General features: G+C 44.4%; 1 protein-coding gene and 1 long non-coding RNA gene across 2 annotated transcripts in view; both read right to left on the bottom strand.

Moving 5' to 3' along the window:
- Positions 1 to 23892, bottom strand: part of LOC130043840 (uncharacterized) — a 152217-nt gene that overhangs the window by 5545 nt on the left and 122780 nt on the right. The gene's annotated exons all lie outside the window — the stretch shown is intronic.
- PHLPP2 (PH domain and leucine rich repeat protein phosphatase 2) overlaps positions 1 to 23892 on the bottom strand; it is a 75686-nt gene that overhangs the window by 5545 nt on the left and 46249 nt on the right. The window contains exons 11-18 of the mRNA XM_056136306.1: positions 17907 to 18002; positions 15046 to 15201; positions 9207 to 9407; positions 4540 to 4702; positions 4224 to 4354; positions 3325 to 3435; positions 2185 to 2379; positions 78 to 309 (exon numbers count right to left, since the gene is read on the bottom strand). Coding sequence (XP_055992281.1) covers positions 78 to 309; positions 2185 to 2379; positions 3325 to 3435; positions 4224 to 4354; positions 4540 to 4702; positions 9207 to 9407; positions 15046 to 15201; positions 17907 to 18002 — 1285 coding nt within the window. The remainder of the gene's footprint in view (positions 1 to 77; positions 310 to 2184; positions 2380 to 3324; positions 3436 to 4223; positions 4355 to 4539; positions 4703 to 9206; positions 9408 to 15045; positions 15202 to 17906; positions 18003 to 23892) is intronic.

Raw genomic sequence — 23892 nt, 5'->3', positions numbered from 1 at the left:
GTGCTGATGAGAGTTCCTCCTTATCTCACTGACGGGGACTAAGAAGCATTGCTGAGGTGTGGGAGAGCGAGGCTCACCTCTGTGATGATGGCCTTCTGGTCCTTCACCCTCTGCGCCTCCTCCGGCTCCTGTTCCAGGCTGAAGACTTTGGAGAGGGGCACTGGTTTCCCACCTCGGCACAGCACTGCTTGGCATGTGCCAACGTTGGCCACAGTTAGGCTAAAGCTACTTGTTGGATCGGCAGCATCGGGCCGGAGGTAACAGAGGAGAGCAGAGGAGCCCAGCTTCTGGCCAGCCATTCCTAACTTCCTGTTGAGGCAGAAAAGGAAGCAGGGGCATGGAGCTAGTTTGAGAGGACAGTGGCAGCCTGCCTGCCTACGTTTTCGTGTTTCTGCCATGTGACAGTGAATGGCCTCCCCAAAATTCACCCGAAAGCAGCCTTTTGTGATGGGTGGTGAAGAGTCTTGCCTTCCTCTCTTAAGTAAGCAAAGAACCTGGGAGGGCCCGGGAGATGGCTCGTGGGCTGCAGCAGGAGGCCCAGGTTCGATCCCCAGTACTGTATGGTCGAAAAGTAGCCCCTGAGCACTATGGGGGTATAGCCCAAAACAAAACAAAAAGACTTTCGTTTTAGGCCACACCTATTTAGGCTCAGGGCTTCCTCCTGGCTCTGTACTCGAATGATCACCCCTGGTGGGCTAAGGGAAAGCTAATGGGGTTCTGGGGGTTGAGCCTGGGTTGCTGTGTGCAAAACAGAAGTCCTACCTGCTGTACTGTCACTCTGGTCCAAAAATAAATTTTACAAAACGAGTGGTGGGATTGGGGAGCCTGTGTAAAAGCATCTTTATTGCTGCTGTCTCTGATCAGACTACAAGAAGCTCGAACCCAGTGGGTTCAAACTGAGTGCCTCAGGATCACTGGCGAGCTTGCTGAGCGGACTGCCAGCTCCAGACCTGCACTTCTGCCCAGCGCCCGGAGATGCTGAGGCTGCTCCTCTCCAGAACTCAGAACCACTCACGCATGCCATAAACTCCCAAAGAAAGAAATATGGTCTCCTTGTATTTCTCCAATGCAAGATGTCCCTCCTTGGCATTTTGTACACAGTGCTAGTTTAGGAGAGATGTCATCAGAAATATCTGCTTTCAGACTGTAGTGCTGTAGATCATTATGAGGTACATTCACTGAGAATTCAGAGAATTTCTGATAAAATACCTACCTCTGTGGCATGTTTTGAAAATCAAAGATAGAGTGTGAAAAAATGCCTACTCCAGTGCCAGAGACCTCTTGGAAGATGCTTTATAAATTGAGTTCTCTTTCCCCAAAGCCTCTATCTTGCCAAGTCCTGTAGGTTTAATTCTATCACTGAAAAAATAGTCCTTCCTCAGCCTCTCTGCTTTATGTTGTAATGATGATAAAACCAGCTCGGGCTCCAGGCTGTTCCATTTCAACCTCAGTTATACAAGCTGACAACTTCTCAGTTATGCTTCTCCTCTTGCAGGCCCCTGACTGACGTATAAGCGGTCCATACGCAACCCATTAGTTTGATTTGTACAGTCTCCTTATCCGGGGGATACATTTCAAGGACCCCAGTGGGCATCGAAATCATGAATAGTATCCAGCCCTATATGCTTTTCCGAAACATTCTTACCTAAGGTTTGATTTATAAATGAGGTATGATAAGCAATTACAACATCTAATAATAAAATAGAAGAATAACAACATTATACAGGGATAAGTTATATGGATGTGGTCCCTATAATTTAATTGTAAGCAACATTTACAGACCCCTGACCGTGGTAACTCAAAAGAAACAGGTCTGGGGGTTTTGCTGTAAGTGGCTTAGCATTCAATGGAGAGATTAGTTGGTGAATTCCCAGGAAGTATTCCAAACACAGAAATCTTATCAGTGCTTAACCATTTGTAGGTCACTAACCCTCCTGGAGAATCTCACAGAAACTTCCCATCCTCCTCTCCCCCCTGTGGGTTGTGTGACACATTATCTACACACGATCATTTGCACACAACCTCTGGGCGTTTCCCATCCTCAGCTGGCTCCAAGGAGGAGCCAGAGATATTTCACCAAGATGGGAGAGCCTGGGCCTAAAAGGTTCACCTGGATCCTGAACCTTGAGCCTGAGCTCATTTCCTGGAAGCAGAACTGAGTTAGAGATCACCCCACCGGGTTACCTGTGAGAGACCACAAAGGTGTTGGCCATGAAGACGGTGTCCTGAGCTGACTGTTGAGCCTCCTCCAGGAGCACGTCTGCCATGGTGCACTGCAGCAGCCGAGGCAGCTCCTCGTTTCGGTCCCCATCAAACATGCCATACACAGCTCCCACACCCTCGGCAAAGTTATCCACAGCCAGGGCAGATACACACAACCTAGCACAGCGGCACAAGAAGGACAAAGAGTAAAGGTTGCTGGTAAAGGGCAATTCTCTGAGGAGCCTACTTTAAAGATGCCTGGGGCTGGAGATAATACAGTGTTGGCCTTGCTTGTGCAAGGTTCCCGAGGCATGGTTGGGTGCAGCCCCAGAAACACCCAAACACCACAAGGGTAGGACTGAGCAACATACTTCCTCGGGTCCTAGTAGTCAATCCAAAGTGACCCCAGCAGATCACTGAGGCGATCTGGGCAGTCTGAACATTGGCTGGGATCCCACCTCCCCAAAACCACCACCAAAAAAATAAAAGAAAAAAAGGGATTCAGTTGAGGTGGAAAAGAACAATCGAAAGTCCTAATCTACACATGGAAAAGCCTTCAGAGAAACTCATTAAAGATCATCTGAAAGAGTTTTATGTCATAAGAAGTGGGGGATATTCAGCCACATTGTGGACAATCCGTATTAGCTGCGGCACTGCCTAAGGCTGTAGAGATGAAATGTCATGAGTAAGCAAGGGCTGCAGTGAGAAGCAGTGACTGAGAAATGACAAGAAAGCAGCTCTGTGAACAGCTTGGAGCCAGACACCCTCAGGGACCGTCCCTGGTTGAACAAGTGGGTTTTTTGGCGCTGTCAGAAACAGGGGAGAACGGGAGCCGGGCCTTGTCTGGGTCAAGTCTGAGAGCGTGAGGGAAGCCCAGGAGGCCGGATGCTGCCAGAGAGCAGGGTCCCCTGTGGCCGGGATCTTGGGAATCTCACCAAGAGAGAAAGAAGGGCAATCAGCAAGATACCCCGGGGCTCATATTCTGTCTGGGGTACTTTCCTGGTCTCAGAGGGACCATGTCTGGTCTGTGTCCCCCGGGGAGACCTGGGGCCTTATCTTTAGCCTGGATCAGTTCCCAGAGAGCAGTGAGTGTTCTGCTGTCTCCAGAACTGAGATACTCACTTATTTCTCTGCCCGGCCATCTCAGCCAGGCCATGGCTCCAGAAGGATGATGTAACTGTAGAATCAGTACTTGGCAAAGGTTTCTGATCAATTTTCAGGGTTGTGATATGGCTGTGGGAACAACAGGAAGTGGGTATTAAACAGTATATGCACCGGGATTTTACAAAATCTATCCCAGGCCAGAGATAGCACTGGGGTTCAGGCACCCACCTTGCACGTACATGACCCTGGTTCAATTCCGGGACCACCCATGGTCCCTGAACACTGGCAGGAGAGAACCGCTCCCCCATCCACCCAATAGTATAAAGCCAGAAGAAGCCCCTGCACGCCACGGTGTGCTCCCCCAATCCAAATAAGCTACCCCAACAATAATATCTATAAAACAATCTGCTAACAGCCCCTGATCCAAATCCAGTGGGACTGAATGAAAGTCTTGTGCTAAATCACTGACCAAGAAGGAGAAAGAAAAAGGGTAGGAAGAAGAAATGGGAGCAATTATTGTTCCAGTTACAAAGGTTTCTAAGTTTCAGCCGCCTCCTTATTTTAAGTACTTTGAGCCCATGAATGAGCTTGCCCTGTCTCTCAGTGCTGCACTGTCATATGATATGTGGCACCTGAGATACCGATGGCTGCTCTGCAAAAACACTCAGAGTTTGGCTGAGAAGCACTCACGAGGCTGAATTCCACTGTAAATGGGCTGAACCTCACTCCACCGGCTCTAACTCCACAGTGGACAGAAAGCCCGTTAGTTCTGAAGCAGAGATGAGAACCACGGAGTTGTGCTGCTAGTTCATTCTTTCCCCTTTCTGAAGCATCATCCCCACAGTCCTTAAAGAGCCCCCATGCATGCTGCTGGGACCAACGGCATTTGGACTCCAATTCCTACACAAACTTCCTACCTAAACGTGTCCAGTGTCTTATGCTCCAGAACCAGATTTGTATTTCCAGTCAGGTCAAGGTCTTGTAAAGAAGCAGGTAGAGCTTCTGGAATCAGGATTTCAGTCAGGTCATTGCAACTGAGGTCTACACACTGAAAGGAAAGCAGAGATCAAAAGAGAGCTCCTTCACCGAGGCCTCCACTGATCATCTGGGCCCCCGGGCTCCTGCCCCAGACGCGAGAGGCACAGGAGAGCACTGTGACCCCATACTGAGAGGCAGCCCAGCCTCACTTCCACAATGCTCCCCGCAGGACATTCTCTCAGCCCATGAGGATACCTGGATCTGAGGCAGCTGCAGGATTTCTGGGAAGATGCTGATGTTGTTGGAATGTGCAACCAGAGTGTGCAGCCTTTTGCAGTTGGCGATGGTCGTGGGGATGGTTTTGAGTTTGTTGCCACTCAGGTTCAGCTCCTCCAGCTGCTCCAATTTATTCAGCTTGCTGAAACAGACACACTAAAGTAGCATGGTGCAACCCCAGTGAGCAGCTGCAGAACGCAGGGAGGACCTGGTGGGGTGACAGCTCAGAACCCAGAACAAATCAAAACCAAGGCCACCAATGGGGCTGCCCTGCCTCGTTGTGTGCTCAGGGCTAAGCGCCCCTTGCTTCTCCCACAGGTACAGAGAATAAGCACCGTCCTGACGTCTGATGAACAGGAAGTTGCTGGAATCAGCTGCAGCCTCAGGCTGGTAGATGGGTGAAGGTAAGTGCCCTGCCACTAACTAGTTGCAAAATACCAGGGAGGTCCATGTCAGTGGACACCAATATCGTCTGCTGTAAACTGTCCGCTGTAAAGTGTCCTGAGTCATAGCGAAGAGTCCTTTCAGACTTCCATCTCTCCAGGTGTCACCCAGAACATGACCTGTTTCGCTAAACATTTACTCAGCACTGATTACTCAGACAGTGCTGTGCTGGGGACCATAACACAAATCATACCCAAGGTTCTGCAGGACTGAGCAGAACATTCTACAGTGAGCAGAACATCTTGACATAGCCAACTGTTTTGTTTACACTGTCACTAATTGTTTCAATTCTTCAAATTTTATTGATTTAAAATTATAAAATAATGAACTGTTGTAGACAGTGGTGAAGTCCGGGGGGAGAAAAGTTATTAATACAACAACCAATCTGAAGAATTACTCGTCTCATTTGTTCCATTTCCTGACAAAACTGTTACTGGTTTCACATAAAATGTAAGTCCTTCCCTTTTCATACGACATAAAATTTTAATTGCTAATAAAATATTAAATAACTAAACTCAATAAAACAGTTTCTTGTAATAATACATATTCACTGAGAATCGAGTCAAAAATATTTGAATCCCATTATTGGAGAGCATTTCTAATGATATTTTGGTATCCTTTTTAAAAAATGTCCTATATTTACTTCTTTCTGTTATTGTTTGGGGGCTATACCCTGCGGAGCTCCATGCTCAGGGATCACTCCTGGTGCTCAGGAATCAAATGTGGTGCTGGGGATTGACCCTGAATTGGCATGTGCAAGGTAAGCAAACGCCTATCTCCTATATTATCTCTCCAGGACAGGAATTATATATAATACATATGTGTATGTATATATGTATATACACATACCTTGTTTAATAACTTTTTTAAAAAGAAAACAATATGTATTTGGAGAGGGGGAAGAGATCAAACCCCGGATCTCATCCATGAGGATATACTGCTGAGCTACATTCCTAGCTCATAAAAATATTTTCAAAAAGTGTTCTCACTTTTCTCTACACTACTCCCCGCTTGGGTCTTTCTGATTCATCCATAGGAAGGCAGTGTCCCTGTCTCAATTAACCCCATGCTGAGCAGCCAAAACTGTGATCAATTCCAAAAACCAACACAAAAGAAAGAGAAATGTTAGATGGTTTCTGTGCAATTATAACATTGTTCAGAAGAGGATCTAAAGTGGAATATTCAGCAAATTGTATGATTTCATCTCATCTTATGATCAAGTGTTATGTATCAGTTTCCACTGTGTATATGCACCATAGTTTCTTTACCCAGTCATCTTTTCTTGGGCTATTTCCAGATGGTTGGCTACTGTGAATAATTTAGCAACGTACATAAGAGTGCAAATGTCTTTTCTTCCCTTTTTTAGGGGGTGGGGTGAGGAGTTCACACTCAGCAATGCTAAGGGCTTACTCGTGGTTTTGTGCTCAGGGATCACTTCACAGGAGCACAGGGTTGGCCACATGTGGGGCAAATGCCCTATCCACTGCGCTATCACTCTGGCCCTACTGCAAATATCTTTTCTGCATTATTTTATTGGGTCTTTGGAGTATATTCCAAAAAACGGAATTGCTGGGGCTGGAGAGATAGTCCAGTGGGTAAGGTGTTTGCCTTGCACACGGCTGACCCGGGTTGAATTCCCAGCATCCCATATGGTCCCCTGAGTACTGGGAGTAATTCCTGAGTGCATGAGCCAGGAGTAACCTCTGCATTACCAGGTGTGACCTCCTCCCCCCCGCAAAAAAAAAGCAAAAAAAAAAATTGGAATTGCTGCATCATATGGAAGGTCAGTTCTTAGTTCTTTGGTGCTATGTGGGTGAATCTAAAGAGTACAACGCTAATGAGAGAGGGACAGTCACAGAATGATCTCACTCATATGCCAGATATAAAGAAACATGCTAGGAGAATAACAAATGCCCAAAGGCAACAGAAATAAAGGGCATGAGAATGGGTCTCCAGTAGGAAACACCACACTGGGTGGGAGTGGACAGGATAGGGAGGGGAGTACTATAGTGGTCCACCACAATGATGGACGGAAGTGACCATTCTGGAGAAGAGGATGCTGGAAATCATATCAGTAACGGTACAGTAAATTACAATGCCTGAAAGAAAAATAGTTGCCTGCCCTAAGTGGTAAACTTGGGAACAGGAAACTAGGGTCATTAATGGGAGGATGTAAGAAATTGGTTAAGAAATTGGTGTTAGAATATTGTATGCCTTAAACTCAATCATGAATAATTTTATAAATCACGGTGCCTCAATAAAAATAAACTAATAATAATAATAAAGTGATTATTCAGACTATAACACATATTAAATTCCATGATTTTATGGAATCAGGTTACTCTCATTTTGTGTCTTCGAACAAATTTTCATATTCTGTGATTTAAGCAGGGATGTTTAACTCCTGGCACTGGTCCAGGCTACTCCTGGCTGAGTGCTCATGTTCACCACTGTTAGTTCTGTGAGGTGATATGGTGCAAGGACCAAATCTGGATAAGTATGACTCCAGTCTTTTGAACTATGTCCTGCCTTCCCTGATGAATTTTAAGTTTCAGATTATCCTGCTTTTGACCCCTCCCATGATTAAGAGTGTCATCCCATGAGACAAAATTTGTTAGCTTCAATGTACGACACCTGCAATCTCCCAACAACTTCATTAACTAAAATAACTGTCAGTTCTCTGTCATTTTTCAGGCTAAAAAAATTAGTCCGATAGAACATCAAGAAATCTATCATACATACCCTTAACAACGTTAACATTCTGCATTTATTTTTGAAAGCTACTGATCAAATTCATTCAATTTTCTTTATCTTGCTTATCTTCTACAAGCTCCAAATATCCCAATTCCTAAACAGTCACAAAAATCATAATATCTAAATTTTCCCGAGTTTAATCACATTTTTCGGGGGAGGTCCACAAATGGTGGTACTCAGAGGTCAATGCTTGGGGGTACTCCAGGTCAATGCTTGGGGGTTGCCCTGAGGGTGCTTGGAACCAAGTAGTGCCCGGGATCGCACCCTGGGCCTTCAGCATGCCGAGCCTGGTCTCAAGCCAGCTGAGCCCTCTTTAGCCCACAGTACATTTTAAAGAAAGTTTGTAAAACTAGGGGTCAAGGACCAGAGAGACAGCACAGCAGGTAAGGCATTTGCCTTGCACACAGCTGACTGCGGTTTGATTCCCCAGTACCCCACATGGTCGCCGAGCCAGCAAGAAGTAATTCCTGAGTGCAGAGCCAGGAGTAACCCTCTGAGCATTGCCAAGTGTGGCCCGAAAATTTGAAAAAAAAATTAAAATAAACAAATAAATAAAACTAGGGGCCGGAGAGATAGTACTGTGGGTAGGGTGCTTGTCTTGCATGTGGTCAATCCAGGTTTGATCCCCAGCATCCCACAGTGTTCCTTGAGCGCTGCCAGGAGTGATCCCTGAGTGCAGAGCTAGGCGTAAGCCCTGAGCATCACCAGGTATGGCTCAAAAACAAAAACTTTATGAAATCAGAGTCAAAAGACACTTTTGTTTTTACAACGAGTAATTAATTAGCAACCAGCAATTAATTGCTATTCATATCACACATCATGTAATTTTATATAATTCATACCATTTTTAAAAATTTACGGACCAGGAAGAGTGCTACCATGCTTTGCATGCTAGAGGCCCTGGCACTGACCTCTGGCACCCTGCCGGCCGAGTGGCTCTGGGCATGAGCAGCACCACTTCCGCCACTTGAACCAGAGCCCATGAGGCCCATACTGCCAGGCAGAGAGAATCACTGCATCTCTGGAAAGGCACCCAGAAACACTCAATTTTTCAAAAGAAAAAAAAAACCTTCAGGATTGAAAACACTTATTCTATAAATCTGTATTGCAGTGCTGTGGCACCAGGGCTTGCACTTGGCAAAGTCAGAGAAGCCAGGGATTAAACCCAAGGCGTGTGATCTGCCATCCAAGGCACAACCCCAGGCCCCACATTGAAAACTGTCAGACCATTACTAAATCATTTGATCGAAGAAACACATTCTATTCACAATTCCACTGATTACCAACACTTGACAAGGGGGTTCAAATGATTCTCCCAACCAATTGGTGAAATCCTAGCATCAATCACTGGACATGAAGCAGGGAGAGTATACACGCAGCTGGAACATCACCTCATAAGCTCAGAACTCAGGTTGTCTGCCTGAAACCATCAATCTGCACTGGCTTACCTTGCAGGGAAAGTCTGTAGCTGGTTGTTGGCCAAATGCAAGATCCGCAGGTGTGGATGACCCACCAGGACAGGCACACACTGATCCGTCAGGAGATTGTTGGTCAGATAAAGCAGCTGCAGTGCGCTCAGACTCTCCTCTCCAGCACTGGCGGATGGCAAAGACTCCAGACTGTTGGCAGACGCATTCAAGTACCTGAGACTGACAGACACACAGAAAGGGTTGTGCCATCAACAGCGTACTCTCGCCGCCTCCTATGGAAATTCTCGCACTCCCTCAGTATAGAATATGGTCAGCCAAGCTCCCAAACAGCCATGGTAATGCCCTGCAGAGAGTTTCTCTGCTTCTATGCCCCCAATGTTCCCTTTGCTCAAGAGAGGCTTGGCTGTGCTCCTGGCTTCTGTACAAGTCGGATTCTAATCTAGCGTCATCTTTTACTATCTGGGGGCCATGAGAAACGTATTGGTGAACCTGACCTGTTCTGAACTGTAACCATATCTTGCATAAAAATGTCTAATTATAACAGCACATTGATTTAGTCAGACCATTTCCAATTGTTTGCTATTCAACACTTGTAAACTGCACTTGGTTTTCTTATCCAAGTAAGACCAGTGATTTAGATACACCCAGTGAAGGTTTAATAAGGTTAAAACCCGCTTTTCTCATGGCTATTGCTCTTGCAAGCATGGTGAATGTATGAAAAACCTGCCGGATTTTTTGGTAAGAAATATGGCTGGCACCAGCCCCACAAAGTCACACATTACAAGAAAGGAAAGAACCCTTTGCCTAGGAAATGTGGCGTTCTGACAGGAAGCAGAATGGTTATAGAAGTCAGGCTAAGACAATTTTCTAGAAAAAGGTTAAATCTACATAGAATATTGTGCTGAGGCATGAAAGCATCGAGCTCAACTGCAGATCTAAGAGAATGTGGCCAGTAAGAGATGCAGCATTTGGAACTGGCAAGAGGTAAAGAGAGAGAAAGAGACAAACAATCCTACATAGAGGAAAATGTAGGCAGAACTCTCCACGACATTGAAGCTAAAAACATCTTTAAGGATGAAACAGCACTGACCATGCAAGTGGAAGCAAACATAAACAAATGGGACTACATCAAACTAAGAAGCTTCTGCACTTCAAAAGAAACAGTGACCAAAAGAGCCTACAGCCTACTGGGAAAGAATATTTACCCAATACCCATCTGATAAGGGATAAATATCCAGAATATACAAGACACTAGTAGAACTGTACAAGGAAAAAACCTCCAACCCCATCAAAAAATGGGGAGAAGAAATGAACAGAAGTTTCCTCAAAAAAGAAATACAAATGGCCAAAAGGCACATGAAAAAATGCTCCACATCGTTAGCAATCAGGGAGATGCAAATCAAAACAACAATGAGACATCATCTCACACCAGAGACTGGCACACATTCAAAAGAGCAAAAGCAACCAGTACTGGTGTGGATGTGGGGGAAAAGGGACACTATTTCACTGTTGGTGGGAATGCCCACTAGTCCAGCCTTCTGGAAAACAATACGGACAGTCCTTCAAAAACTAGAAATTGAGCTTCCATATGACCCCGCAATACCACTTCTGGGAATATATCTCAAGGAAGCAAATAAGCATGGTAGAAATGACATCTGTACTTATATGTTCATTGCAGCACTGTTCACAATAGCCAAAATCTGGAAACAACCCAAGTGCCCTAGAACAGATGACTGGTTAAAGAAACTTTGGTCCATCTACACAATGGAATACTATGCAGCTGTGAGGAGAGATGAAGTCATGAACTTTGCTTATAAATGGATAGACACGGAGAGTATCATGCTAAGTGAAATGAGTCAAAAAGAGAGGGACAGACATAGAAGGACTGCACTCATTTGTGAAGTATAAAACAACGTAACATGAGGCTGACACCTAAGGACAGTAGATGCACGGGACAGATAGATTGCTCCATAGCTGGAAGCCTGCTTCATGAGCAAGGGGAGAAGGCAGCTGGAAAGAGAAGGGATCGCTAAGCAAAAGATGGCTGGAGAAATCATTCGGGATGGGAGATGTGTGCAGAAAGTAGGTAAAGGTAAAAAGGCCCTCCCGTTGATCGTCGATTTGCTCGAGCGGGCCCAGTAACGTCTCTATTGGAGACTTCGTTGTTACTGTGTCTGGCATATCGAATACTCTCGGTAGCTTGCCGGGCTCTCCGAGAGGGGCGGAGGAATCGAACTCAGGTCGGCCATGTTGGCCGCTTGTAAGGCGAACGCCCTACCCGCTGTGCTAAGGGACCAAACATGATAACCTTTCAGGGTCTGTATTGCAACCATAATGCCCCAAAGTAGAGAGAGATTATGGGGAATCATATCTGCCATGGAGGAAGAGGGAGGGTGGGAAAGGAGGGACATACCGAGGATATTGGTGGTGGGGAATGTGCAGTGGTGGAGGGATGGGTGTTTGATCATTGTGTGATTGTAACCCTAACATGAAAGCTTATAACTATCCCATGGTGATTCAATAAATTAATTTTAAAAAAAGAGAGAGACAAGCAATCCAGTGCTCAGTGTCGTCTTTTTCTATTAATATTCGAATAGCCCCCAGCACCAGAAATGTCAAAACAGTAATAGTAGTAGTAATTCTTAAAGATATAAGAGTTTCATTATTTAAAAAAAGTTTCATTATTTAATGGTTCTACTTAGAGTTTAGAAATAAAGTTAATTTCTTATTAATTTCTTAATGCATGAAATGCATGCTTATAAGTTTATTTTTTCTGCAGAGGGAGGGAAGTGGGGTGCCTCCCAAGCAGTACTGAGGAGAAACAGAAATCCTTTGCTGGCTGGATTCTTGGCCAACCAGCCAGGGCAATTCAATGAAAGAACTGGAAGATGTGATGCTACCTGGGCACTTCAGTGCCAAGGACTACTCAAGTGCAATGCTCAGGAAATAACTGTGATGCTCAGGGACCATGCAGTGGCAGTACCAGGGATCAAATTTGGCCAACCCCTCTACTCTTTGATCTCTGTATACAACTTTTTCATGCATTTTAAAAGCTTTATGAATTCTAATAAAAGTAAAATAACTAATTTGTTTCACATATTTATTTTAAAAGTAAAGGTAATGTCTGAGGACCGTATGTAGTACTGAGGATACTTACCCAGGTCAGAGGGATAAAGGCTAGTGTCTTAATTCTGTCTGATCTCTCTGATATCAATAGTGAAAATTTCAAGTCAATAGTATACTAATTTGCTGATAAATTCTGATTTTTTTCTTAAATTGCTGTAAACATTCTAATAGAGTTCAAATATCAATTTGAATGTCTTCTCATGATATACTCTACTTCCTCTGGAGTGATAGCACAGTAGGTAAGGCATTTGCCTTGCATGCAGCCAACCCGAGTTCAATTCCTCCGCCCCTCTTGGAGAGCCCGGCAAGCCACCGAGAGTATCTCGCCCGCACAGCAAAGCCTGGTGAGCTCCCCGTGATGTATTCGATATGCCAAAAACAGTAACAACTAGTCTCACAATTTGTTGTGAGATGTTACTGGTGCCCGCTCAAGCAAATCAATGAACAATGGGAGGACAGTGCTGCAGTACTATTAATATTCATGGTTTTATTAGAGTTTAGTTATAACTACTTTTTTTTTTTCATTTTATTGAATCACCGTGAGATAGTTACAAGCTTTCATGTTTGGGTTACAATCACACAATGATCAAACACCCATCCCTCCACCAGTGCACATTCTCCACCACCAATATCCCTGGTATAAACCCCCTTTCCCACCCTCCCCCTGCCTCCATGGCAAACAATATTCCTCATATTCTCTCTTTACTTTTGGGCATTATGGTTTGCAATGCAGGTAATTTTCGTCTTTTATAATGACAATGAAACCCTGGGCTCTGTTAAAGTCTAGGTGGGGAGCAGAAAGCGTGTAGGGAGGAAAGTGAACTAGTGCCTTGAATCAAGTTCCCCCGCGGGGAAATCTGCTTTGAAAAAATAAAATATTAGTAAAAAGAAAAATTAAAAGCCATGACTTTGTTTTGTTTTGAGGTCACACCCTGTGGTTTTCAGTGATGACTCCTCAGGGTTCAGGGGACCATATGCAGCACTGGGGCCAACTGAGTGCAATGCACTTATCTGCTCAACTGTCTCTCTGACCCCAAAAACTACTGTAGCCCACATTGAAGACAATGAATACGTGTGTCTGTAAGATCTGCTAATACACTGCCAAACTGTGCTACAGAAGGGATAAATTATATTCTTCTACAAGGAGGTTATGAGAATAACAGTTTTTTCACGTGTTTGTCAACATTGATTTTTATTTTATTTTCTTGGTTTTATGGCCACAGCTGGCAGTACTCCTGACTCTGTGCTCAGGGAACAAGCAATGCCAGGATCAAGTACCCTGAGTCCCCTGAATGCAAAGCCTGAGCCCCAAGGTCTCTTCAGTCCCTCCATAACTGATATTTCTCTTTGCCAATCTAAGAGGTACCACATGATATGATTTCAGACATTTTTCTAGCATACTGGTTAGCAGAGAACACGCTTAATCAAAGGCAACTGTGAACCATACCCCTGAAGAGCTTTTGGGCTCCTGAGCATATTTATTACTATTGTATGAAGACTCCATATAACTTTTCAAAGAGAAATTTTCCTTCCAACTTCTAAGAATCCAACCAAGGACATTATGCATTAAGCTGACAAAGCTCAAGTCAGAGGCAGGAGACAGTACAGCAGTTAAAGAGCTATGCATGCCTCTAGCCCCATAGCATTGCTGGGTGCAGCCCCGAGACCCCCGAGCACCCCGAAGGTGACCTGGGCATTTCCGGCACTGCAGGGCCAGAACAGCATCACCTTCTTGGGGCTTTGGTCTGAACTTATGGTATTATTGGCTGAGATTCGCCAGTGGGACCCCTAGAATTCATTACTGCCATTCGGGAGTCCCCCTCCAAAAATTAAACTACTAAGCAATGCATGTTTCTTGTGGCTTTAGGTGAAATGACAACTCGTTATCTGTTTTCTCCATTTCTAAACAGAAAACAATTTTGCCTTCTCTCTAATGCATATATTTATCTTTTAAAACCAGTTTTCAGTGGGGGTGGGAGGGATGATGGGACCCGTGGTGGTGGAGGATGGGCGCTGGTGGAGGGATGGGTACTTGATCATTGTATAACTGAAACCCAAGCACAAAAATTTGTAAGCCTATGACTGTTCCTCATGGTGTTTCACTAATAAAAAATAAATAAAAAAGAAAAGAAAAAAAACTAGTTTTCAGTGAACATACTCACCATCTATGTCTGATTAAAATAGAAAGACAAGTTATCCATTGATAACTTTATATAGAAAAAGTAAATAACATCAAAATTTAAAAAATTAAAAATAACACCACTTTGAATAATGTCACCTTTAAATGCATAGTTTCCAAAATTTGCAGTAAAAATATGCTGCAAACAGAATATAACTTAATGAAAGCAGCAAACATTAAATTAACTTTGTGGTATGCCCCTTCCTCTTTGATGCAAAGCTGAAAGTTGCCCAAGGTACCCACAGGAGAACATTGCAATTTCTCTTCAAAGGTTATAAATTGTATGTGTTTTGGAGATGAAAGCCATCTGAACCTATCCACCTTTTTGAAACTGTTTACAATACTCTAACTTCTTAAGTATCTGAGTTATATCAATTTTTGAGTAGAAGATTACTACCTCACAAAACAATGCTATTTTACAAGTAAGTTTCACCGAGACCTGCACTGTCAGGTTAAACACAATAAATACAGTTCAAAAAAACATTCTAATGACAGGTCAACACATCAAGCTCCACAGCTTGGTTAGCCCATGAGTCTCCTTTTCATACTTACTTTAAGGCCTTGGAGAAGAGGGTTTCTGGCAGCCTGGTGAGTAAGTTATGCTGAACATCCAACACTTCCAACGGGATGTGCTCCACCAGCATTGGGAGCGTTTGCACACGATTGTGTCCCAACATCAGTTTCCTGAGACTCAAACTGCTTAGAATTCTACAGGGAAATAGTGCAAACAAACAAGTGAATATTTTGGATTCTGCCCTTGGCTGTTCAAACTAACAGACAGTATGATCACCAGCAAGTTCCTGGGCCAAGAAAGCTCTCAAGACCCTATGTCTGTCCACCACCCACCACGAAATCATTAAGGCCATTCTGGGAAAAGGTGAATGAATGAAAGAAAACAGCACAGAATGGATCTAAATTTTAAAAAGGTACTTCTCAAGTAAATATATTTAGATTTTAAGTCTAGACAGCAACAAAAATCCAATGGATTTCTTGTTTCAATTAATCATATAGTGAAATATGCAGGAGTGAAGAAATAGAACTGGGGTTAAGGGGCTTGCCTTGCCTGTGGCTAACTCGAGTTCCATCACCAGCACTGGATATAATCCCCCAAGCATCACCAGGAGATCTCAGGGAGCACAGAGCCAGGAGCACCACAAGGTGTGACCCAACACTCCCTCTAAAAATAATTTTTTTTTGCTATTTGGGCCACACCCAGCAGTACTCAGGCTTTACTCCTGGTTCTGCACTCAGGAATCACTCCTGACAGGCCAGGGAATCATATGGTGTGCTGGGGATTAAACCCAGGTCAACCTCATGCAAGGCTGCTGTACTGTCAGTCTGATTGCTGACATGAAATATTTAATGAATCCTAAAATATAAATACATAAGTATACTAATCTAACCAATCTAACAAAATATAACCATATATGCTTATAAATATAATATTGTTAATATAGTTTATTATAATAAATTGGCAAAATGTATTGGACTGGAGCAATAGCATAGTCAGTAGGGTATTTGCCTTGCACGTGGCCGACCCGGATTCAATTCCTCCATCCTCCTCGGAGAGCCCGGAAAGCTACCAAGAGTATCCCACCCGCATGACAGAGCCTGCCAAGCTCCCCGTGGCGTGGGGTACTCTATATGCCAAAACAGTAACAACAAGTAACAATAAGTCTGACAATGGAGAGATTACTGGTGCCCACTCGAGCAAATGGATGAACAATGGGAGGACAGTGCTACAGTGCTATTATAACAAATACTACTGAGTGTTAAAATGTGCAGAACCACTGAACTATGAAGTTCAGGAGTTAAGTGACTCTAACTTGGCAAAGATCTCACACTAAATATAGTAAGTACTATACAGTCAGAATTTGAACCAAGGTCTGACTCCAAAGGTTCTGTTCATACCTACTGTGTTGCAAAGTCTCTATTTTTTTTTTAAAACTCTACTGGTGGTAACCACAGTTTTTATACATCTCTGTTAACAAACCATCCACAATACCTCTTTCTCTTTCCCCTTCATATACATAATCTCATTTCATGTATTCTGATTTGTTTTGATTTGGGGCCACATGGCGCTCTTAAGAGGCTACTCCCAGCTCTGTGCCTAGGACAGCTCCTAATGTTTGGGGAACCATCTGGTGCCAGGGATTGAACTTGGGCCTCTAGTATACAAGAGGCCCATTGAACTATTCTCTCCAGCCCAGAAATCCAACTTCATAAAGGTCACCTCACATAGGATCTTCCATGAAGTGTTCTCTTTTCAAAGTTCTGAATCATACCTTTTTCAGCCTGGTGGATGGGGATGAGGTGTGTGTGTTTATGTGTATGTGGAGGGATGTGGGGTTTGGGGGGGTCTCACATCTGGCTGTGCCCAGGGTCTATTCCTGGCTCTATGGGTAACCCTTACAAGTGTTCAGGGGACCATATATGGTGCTGGAGATTGGAACCAGGGTTAGTGAGATGTAAGGTAAGTCCTTTAATCCCTATACTATCCCACCAGCCCCCAAATTCTGAAATTTTAAACTATTATGAATATAGTGATAAAGAGCTTTGAAGGAAGAATAACAATATGCCAAGGATGGCTCTCATAATATCCGAGGAATATGTCATTTGGGGCAAGTTTTGGAACCAGTTTTCTAATTGTAATATGAAGCTATTTTTATAATCATAATTGTATAACAATAATATAATGTGGTATAATAAGGATTGGGGATATGACCCAGAGTAAAGTACATTCCTTACACGCATGAGACATGTATTTGATTCCCAGCACTACAAAATAAGTAAGTCAAAATGATAATAAAAGTGAAGAGCAATGGCCAGCTCATAAAAACTCATCCAAGAACCATCTGGTGCCAGGGATCTTTTTACAATCATTATTACGAACCTATGCCCAGTCTCTCATTACATTTTATCACAGTTATCTATGAAAAAATTACCTGAACTATCCATTTAGTAAGTTCCTTCCACATCAAGATTTTGCAATAATTGTTTGTATTCCTTAGAGCACTTCACTCTGCCTTGTACTCAGCTGGTTCTCAATATTAATTTAAATTAAAATTTTAAATTTAAAATATTAATTTAATTTTTAAAATGAATGGAGAGGTACAGCAGGGCAGCAGTGGGGCTATGTGGGTGGGGTAGGGCATATTGCCTTGCACACAGCTGACTTGGGTTTGATCCCTGGCATCTCTTATGGTTCCCTGAGTACTGCTAGGAATAATTTCTGAGTACAGAACCAGGAGTAACCCCCGAGTATCACTAGGTGTGACCCAAAAACCAAAATAAATAAAATAAATGGAAGTGTCTTTGACTGCAATACAAAGTTAGGAGAATAATTACAAACACACAAACTCACAAACATATGTAACAGATAATCCATACTACATGCATGACCGCATACATACCTCATAGGAACCTCCGTCAGGAGATTATAACTCACATCTAATACCTCTATCTTCTTAGCTTCACAGGCCCAGTCGGGGACACACTCTAGCTGGTTTCTGCAGAAGATATTAGAAGGTACTGTTAAAGATGACAAGTGGAACTCGTTTCACTCTGTACCTATAGCCAGTCTGGGATCCCCAGGAGCAAGAGCACTATTCCTAAGACACCCCTGGGGTCACCGTACAGTGCCCAGTGAATGCCGCTGCACTAGAAGCACAGTCCCGCATGCCTCCAGGTAATGCTGCATATGCCCCGAAATCACAGAGGCTCTCAGTGGGAGGAAAGCACGTGCTAGGATGGTGAGGGGGAGTCAGAAGAGACTTAACAGAAGTGGCATTTTATTTATTTTTAAGTTTTGGGTCACACCTAGCAGTGCTCAATGCTTACTCCTGACTCTGTGCTCAGGGACCATTCCTGGTGGTGCCTGGTGGATTATATGGGATGTCAGGGATCAAATCTCAGTAGGCCATGTACAAGGCTAATGCCCTACCCACTGCACCATTGCTGTGGCCCCATAAGTGGCATTTTAAACAACCTGGAATGAGAAAAATTCTCCAGTTAATGACTGGGGAGAAGAAAACCAGAAAATTCTAGGGGGCAAGAGGAGAATGAATCAAAATGAGGATGTAGAGTTAAAAGGTAACTTATTGGGGCTGGAGCAATAGCACAGTGGGTAGGGCGTTTGCCTTGCACGCGGCCGACCCGAGTTCAATCCCCAGCATCCCATATGGTCCCCCAAGCACCGCCAGGAGTAATTCCTGGGTGCAGAGCCAGAAGTAACCTCTGAGCATCACCGGGTGTGACCCAAAAAGCAAAAAAAAAAAAAAGGTAACTTATTGGGCGAGATGTTGAATCAATTTAGTTTATGAGCTCAAATACTTAGTAGAGTACTGGCCATACACTCAGTAAGAGAAATTTCATTTTTCCATGTCACTTCGCCTCTCTAGTTTCAAAATATCTTACCACTACACTTATATGAAGAGGTAGAATGAAGTTCCATCAGAAACATGGAGATACCCCCCTTACAGCCCAGCAAAGTATGCACTTTGTCTGAAATGGATCAAGAAAAGCTCCCTAAGTAAGTAAGCAAATGGGAAATGAAAAACTGACATGTGGGTTAGAACTTGAAGAACACTGTGCAATGACCAAAGATGAGAGCACTCTGAGGAAGAGGTAACAACACCAGCAGACTACAGAGGCCAGGAAAAGAAATAAACCTGGCATGTTTCGAGAATAACGAGCAGATTGGCAGTGCTGGAGCAGCAATTGTGGAGCTGACAGTGAGAAGAATCAAGGCTGGAGTATCTGGGCGAGGCCGACCTACAGCAGAGTGGGTGTGGCTTTATCTGCAGAATGTGTGGGAGGAGACTGAGGAGCTGGTATGCAGCAGGGAGAGGGCACCCCAGGAAGTCTGGAATACAAGCAGGTAATGGTTAGATTAGGAGGAGATTAGGGGAACCAGAAAGCTGCTACAGAATTCCAAACAAGAAATGAGGTGGACCTAAGAAGAAAATGAGTAAGCATGGAAGGGAAGGAAGGATGCCAGAACTCCTATAAGGAGGCAAAAATAAAATCATTCACATCACCACAATGACTTGGAGGTAGATTAGACACTAGTGTTGAGCAGAAGAAAGAATCAAAAATGACTTTCAAGTTTCTAGCCTAGGTAGAGGAAAAACTATTAAGATGCTAATGAGCTAGAAAAGGTGATTTTGCAATCTTGTGCATCTAGATGTGATTTTCATATGAAAAGTAAAAAAAGTTAAAATAGACCAAGGACCAAAATATATAATAATAATAAGTTAAGGTGAGGTGGAGGAGAGGATAATGAGCTTAATTTTGCACATCCTTAAGGTTCTTGGAGATGTGCAGATTTAAGCACCTAGTACGTAACTAACACAGAGGAGGCTCAGGGAAGAGGGCTCTGGTTTGGCCACGAGGGTAACGCTGACAGAGCATAGCTGAGATCACTGCAGTACATGAGATCATGTCATCCGAGAAGCAGAGTGGACCAAGGGCAGATCTTGGAATAATGAACCTCTAGAGGGCTATCTGATGAAGAGAGCAAAGCGGAGACAGAAGGAACGGTCCAAATAGCACCCAAAAAAAAAAAAATCTAAATGTATTTGCCAGCCAAGGAAACAACATACTTGAAGAACTAAAAGCATGATTAACAGTGTCAACAAAGAAAAGTTCCATAAGAAAAGGTGTAAAGCAAAAGCAGGAGTAAGCAAATGGGAAATGAAAAACTGAATCAGATAGGCTAAATTATTTTTTAGAAAAATTTGGCAAAAAGAGAGATGAGGAGGATTAGAAAGTAAAGAAGTAGAAAATAACAAGAACATTTTCGTTTGTTATGACAGTAGAGATAGGAGTGTGGACAGACCAAGAAAAGGAATACAGTGAGCATACACAAGAGGAGGGGGAAGAATGGTCCCGAGCAAGTAGAAGATGGGATGAAAGCACTGGCGCTGAATTGGCCTTGACCACAGGAAGGACATGAGGTTTGAATCTCAAAAATTTAAGCAATGCAGCTAGAAAATGAAGCAAATTGCTCAAGATGGCCTCTATTTTCTCATCCAACAGAAAGATGAGTGGAGAAGAGGAGATCTGGAGGAAGAAGTTGCTCGGCGCAGATGCCCAGGACACTGGAGAAAAGCTGACGGGGGAAAGATGGGTCAGCTACAGGCAGGGCCAGGAATTAAATGTTCACAGTGGTAGCCATACAAGAACGAACGAATGCCTTTAGCAATGCCCGAGCTCAGTGACAAAGGTAAACCTACTACTGAGCCATATTAGGGCTTTACTGGGAAGATAGGACAGAAAGAAATGGATAGAATAAATTTAACAATTAGGATGACAATAAAATAACTAACAAAAACTTAGTAATAAGGGCTGACATTCCTTGAAGGACTCGTGAATGTCAGGCATGACACTATATACTCTATATTTACCACCTCATTAAACCTTTGCAACAACCCTGACCACGGAGGACTGTGTCCACTGCCCCTTTTACCTGGTTTGAGCACTCTTTACTCACAACGGCTAGGACGATGCACTGTAACTGCTTATTTTATTCTCAAATTTTACACTGAACTAGAGACCTCAGCTACTGATTCCTCAATGTTAAACAAACTATAAAAAATATTGGGGGCGGGGAGGGGGACTTCAGGACCAGGAGAGACAGCTGGAGTGTTGCTTGGTTCACAGGAGCCCTGGACTCCATCCCTGGCACCACAAAGTCCAGGTGCCATGCAAGCCCCCTGCAAAAGAGCAAATGACACCTATGCCTCTTGACAACAAAACTAATAAAGGCCTGAGGACAATTTCTTCCTCCAAAAAATTTCTCATCAAAAATCAGATAATAGTAGATCACAAGAGTATGGAAAAAGGGGAGCAAAATATTTAAGTCATTAAAAATAAGACTTCTGGTAATCAATTCACAGTGCATACAAATACTAAATCACTGTGATATACCTGAAACCAATATGCCATATCAATTATAAAAAATTTAAATGGCCATTCAAAAAATTAAATTTAGGATAATTTAGTACAGGGAATAAGGCGCTTGTTTTGCATCCCACTGACCCACTGGGTTCGCATCCTCAGCACCACATACACCATACATGGTCACTCCCCCCAGCAGTGCCCGGGTAACACCTGAGCCCAGAACCAGAAAGAGGGAGTAGAGAGAGTACAGCAGGTAGGGTGCCTGCCTTGCATGCAGATGACCTGGGTTCGATCCCTGGCATCCCGCAGGGTCCCCCAGTACCCTAAATGCAGAGGCAGGAGTGATTCCTGAGTGCAGAGCCAGGGGTAATCCCTGGACAACGCCAGATCACCAGGTGTGGCAAAAATAAAAAAGAACCAGAAAGAGCCCCTGAGAATTGCCAAGTGTGCCTCCCATCCACCCAAAACAAAAAACAAACATTTTTAAAAAACAAAAGAAGCCTATTAATTAAAAAAAAACCCAGCTTTTAAGTCATGTGAAAACAAAAATTATGAGGGGAACAGCAGCTGAGCAGCTGCCTCGCATGCACTGAACACAGTCTTAGAGCGCTGCTGGCGTGGATCCTGGGTGCCACAGCTAGTCTGTGTGAGCAGTGCAACTAGAAGGTGGAGCACCTGGCGAGCATTGTGTGGGCACTGTGGCTAGGATAATAACCCCTTGGTGATCATATGCTCAAGTACTACAACTAAAGGAGCAGCCTTAATAAGAACCATAACGAGATGAGCAACCTCTGAGGAAAACAGCCCTCCCGTTGATCGTCGATTTGCTCGAGCGGGCCCAGTAACGTCTCCATTGGAGACTTTGTTGTTACTGTGTCTGGCATATCGAATACTCTCGGTAGCTTGCCGGGCACAAGCAAAAAATCCGCAAGACCGCAGCCAGGCATGTGGCAGCCAGTCATTGCTGTGATGGCAAAGGAAACGGGGGAAAATACATGCTTTAAAAAAGGAAGGAACGGGTATGGTGCCACCAACAGGTTAACCTGTACCTGCAGGGGGAGTGCATCAGCATCCTGATGGTGCCTTCAGGCTTCCTGATACTCCCAAATTGCCGCTGTTTCTTTGGCCAGACCCCAACACCTTGGAACCAACTTTACCAAGAAATTAAACAGCCAAAAGCTAGGTATGTGGGAGCCAAACCCACAAATCACCTCTGGCTCAGCTATACAAGTTCATTTATTGGCTTTATTTCAGAGATCCATAGATAAATCTTGAATGAGATCAAAAGCTGCAGATAAGCTCGGATCCGCGCATGGCTGAACAGACTGGGCTAAATCAGAGAGGAGCAGGTTGGCCTGGTAGCAGAGCCCCTGGCAGCCACTTGCTTCCACAATCCAAAATTGCCACCATAACCCCGGCCTGACTCCACCATCTCAGGACAGACTTCACCAAGATATAATCTGCTGAAACTTCTGGTATGCAGGTTTTGTGACTGAAATATCCAGGCTTTCTCAGAGTTGGGAGAAGCTACCTCCCCCTACTTCCCAGTACACATGGAAGCACTGGCAGTCACCCCATGAACCAACTCCCCCAACATGTAAGCTCTACTACTTGCTTCAGAGACCCATAAATAAATCTAGAGAGAGATCAAAAGCTGCAGTTAAGCTCGGACCCATGCCCAGCTGAACAGACAAATTGGAGGGGAGGCAGGTTAGCTGTGCCTGTCCAAGCAGAGCCCCTGGCAGTCACATGCTTCCTCAATCCAAAATCGCCGCCATACCCCCAGTCTGACTCCAGTCTCAGGATGGTCCTCGCCAAGATAGAATCTGCTGAAAATTTTGTAATGTGGAACTTAGCGCACCAACAGCCCTGGCCCAGATTCACAGCACCAAGTCCCAGATGACATCACAGCGCTGGAGATCTCTCCGGTCCCCATACCGAGCCAATTTCACCGGGGCACCCCAGATGGAGCAGGTGCAGTCTCCCTGCCTACTCCAGATGGATTCCCGGTGACCAAGAGCTTCCACAAGCAAGGCCCAGGTATGCAGGTCCCATGACTAAATCTCCAGGCCACATGGTAGAAAAGGACCAAGGCTGTCCCTCCCCAGGTCTCCACCTGCCCAGCACACTGGCTCTCACACCCACAATTTGCCTCCTGGCACAATCTTAGCACACCAACAGTCCTGGCCCAGAGACACAGCAGCAAGTCCCAGAAGGCAACACAACATTGGAGATCTCTCTGGGTCCCATACCTAGCCAATTTCACCAGGGCAGCCCAGATGGAGCAGGTGCAGTCTCCACACCTACTCCAGATGGAATTCTGGTGACCAAGAGATTCCACAAGCAAGAACCCCCCCCCCCCCCCGTATGTGGGTTCCAGGACTAAATCTCCAGGCTGTCCCGCCCCGGGTCCCCACCCACCCAGAAGACTGGCTGTCAAGCCCACAATCTGTCTCTAGGTGCCATCTTAGTGCACCAACAGCCCAGACTCAGAGA

The sequence above is a fragment of the Sorex fumeus genome, unplaced genomic scaffold, assembly GCF_029834395.1.
Source record: "Sorex fumeus unplaced genomic scaffold, SorFum_2.1 ptg000122l, whole genome shotgun sequence".
NCBI lineage: Eukaryota > Metazoa > Chordata > Mammalia > Eulipotyphla > Soricidae > Sorex > Sorex fumeus.
Note: the sequence above shows the minus strand (reverse complement) of the source record. Positions and strands in the feature narration are given on the sequence as shown.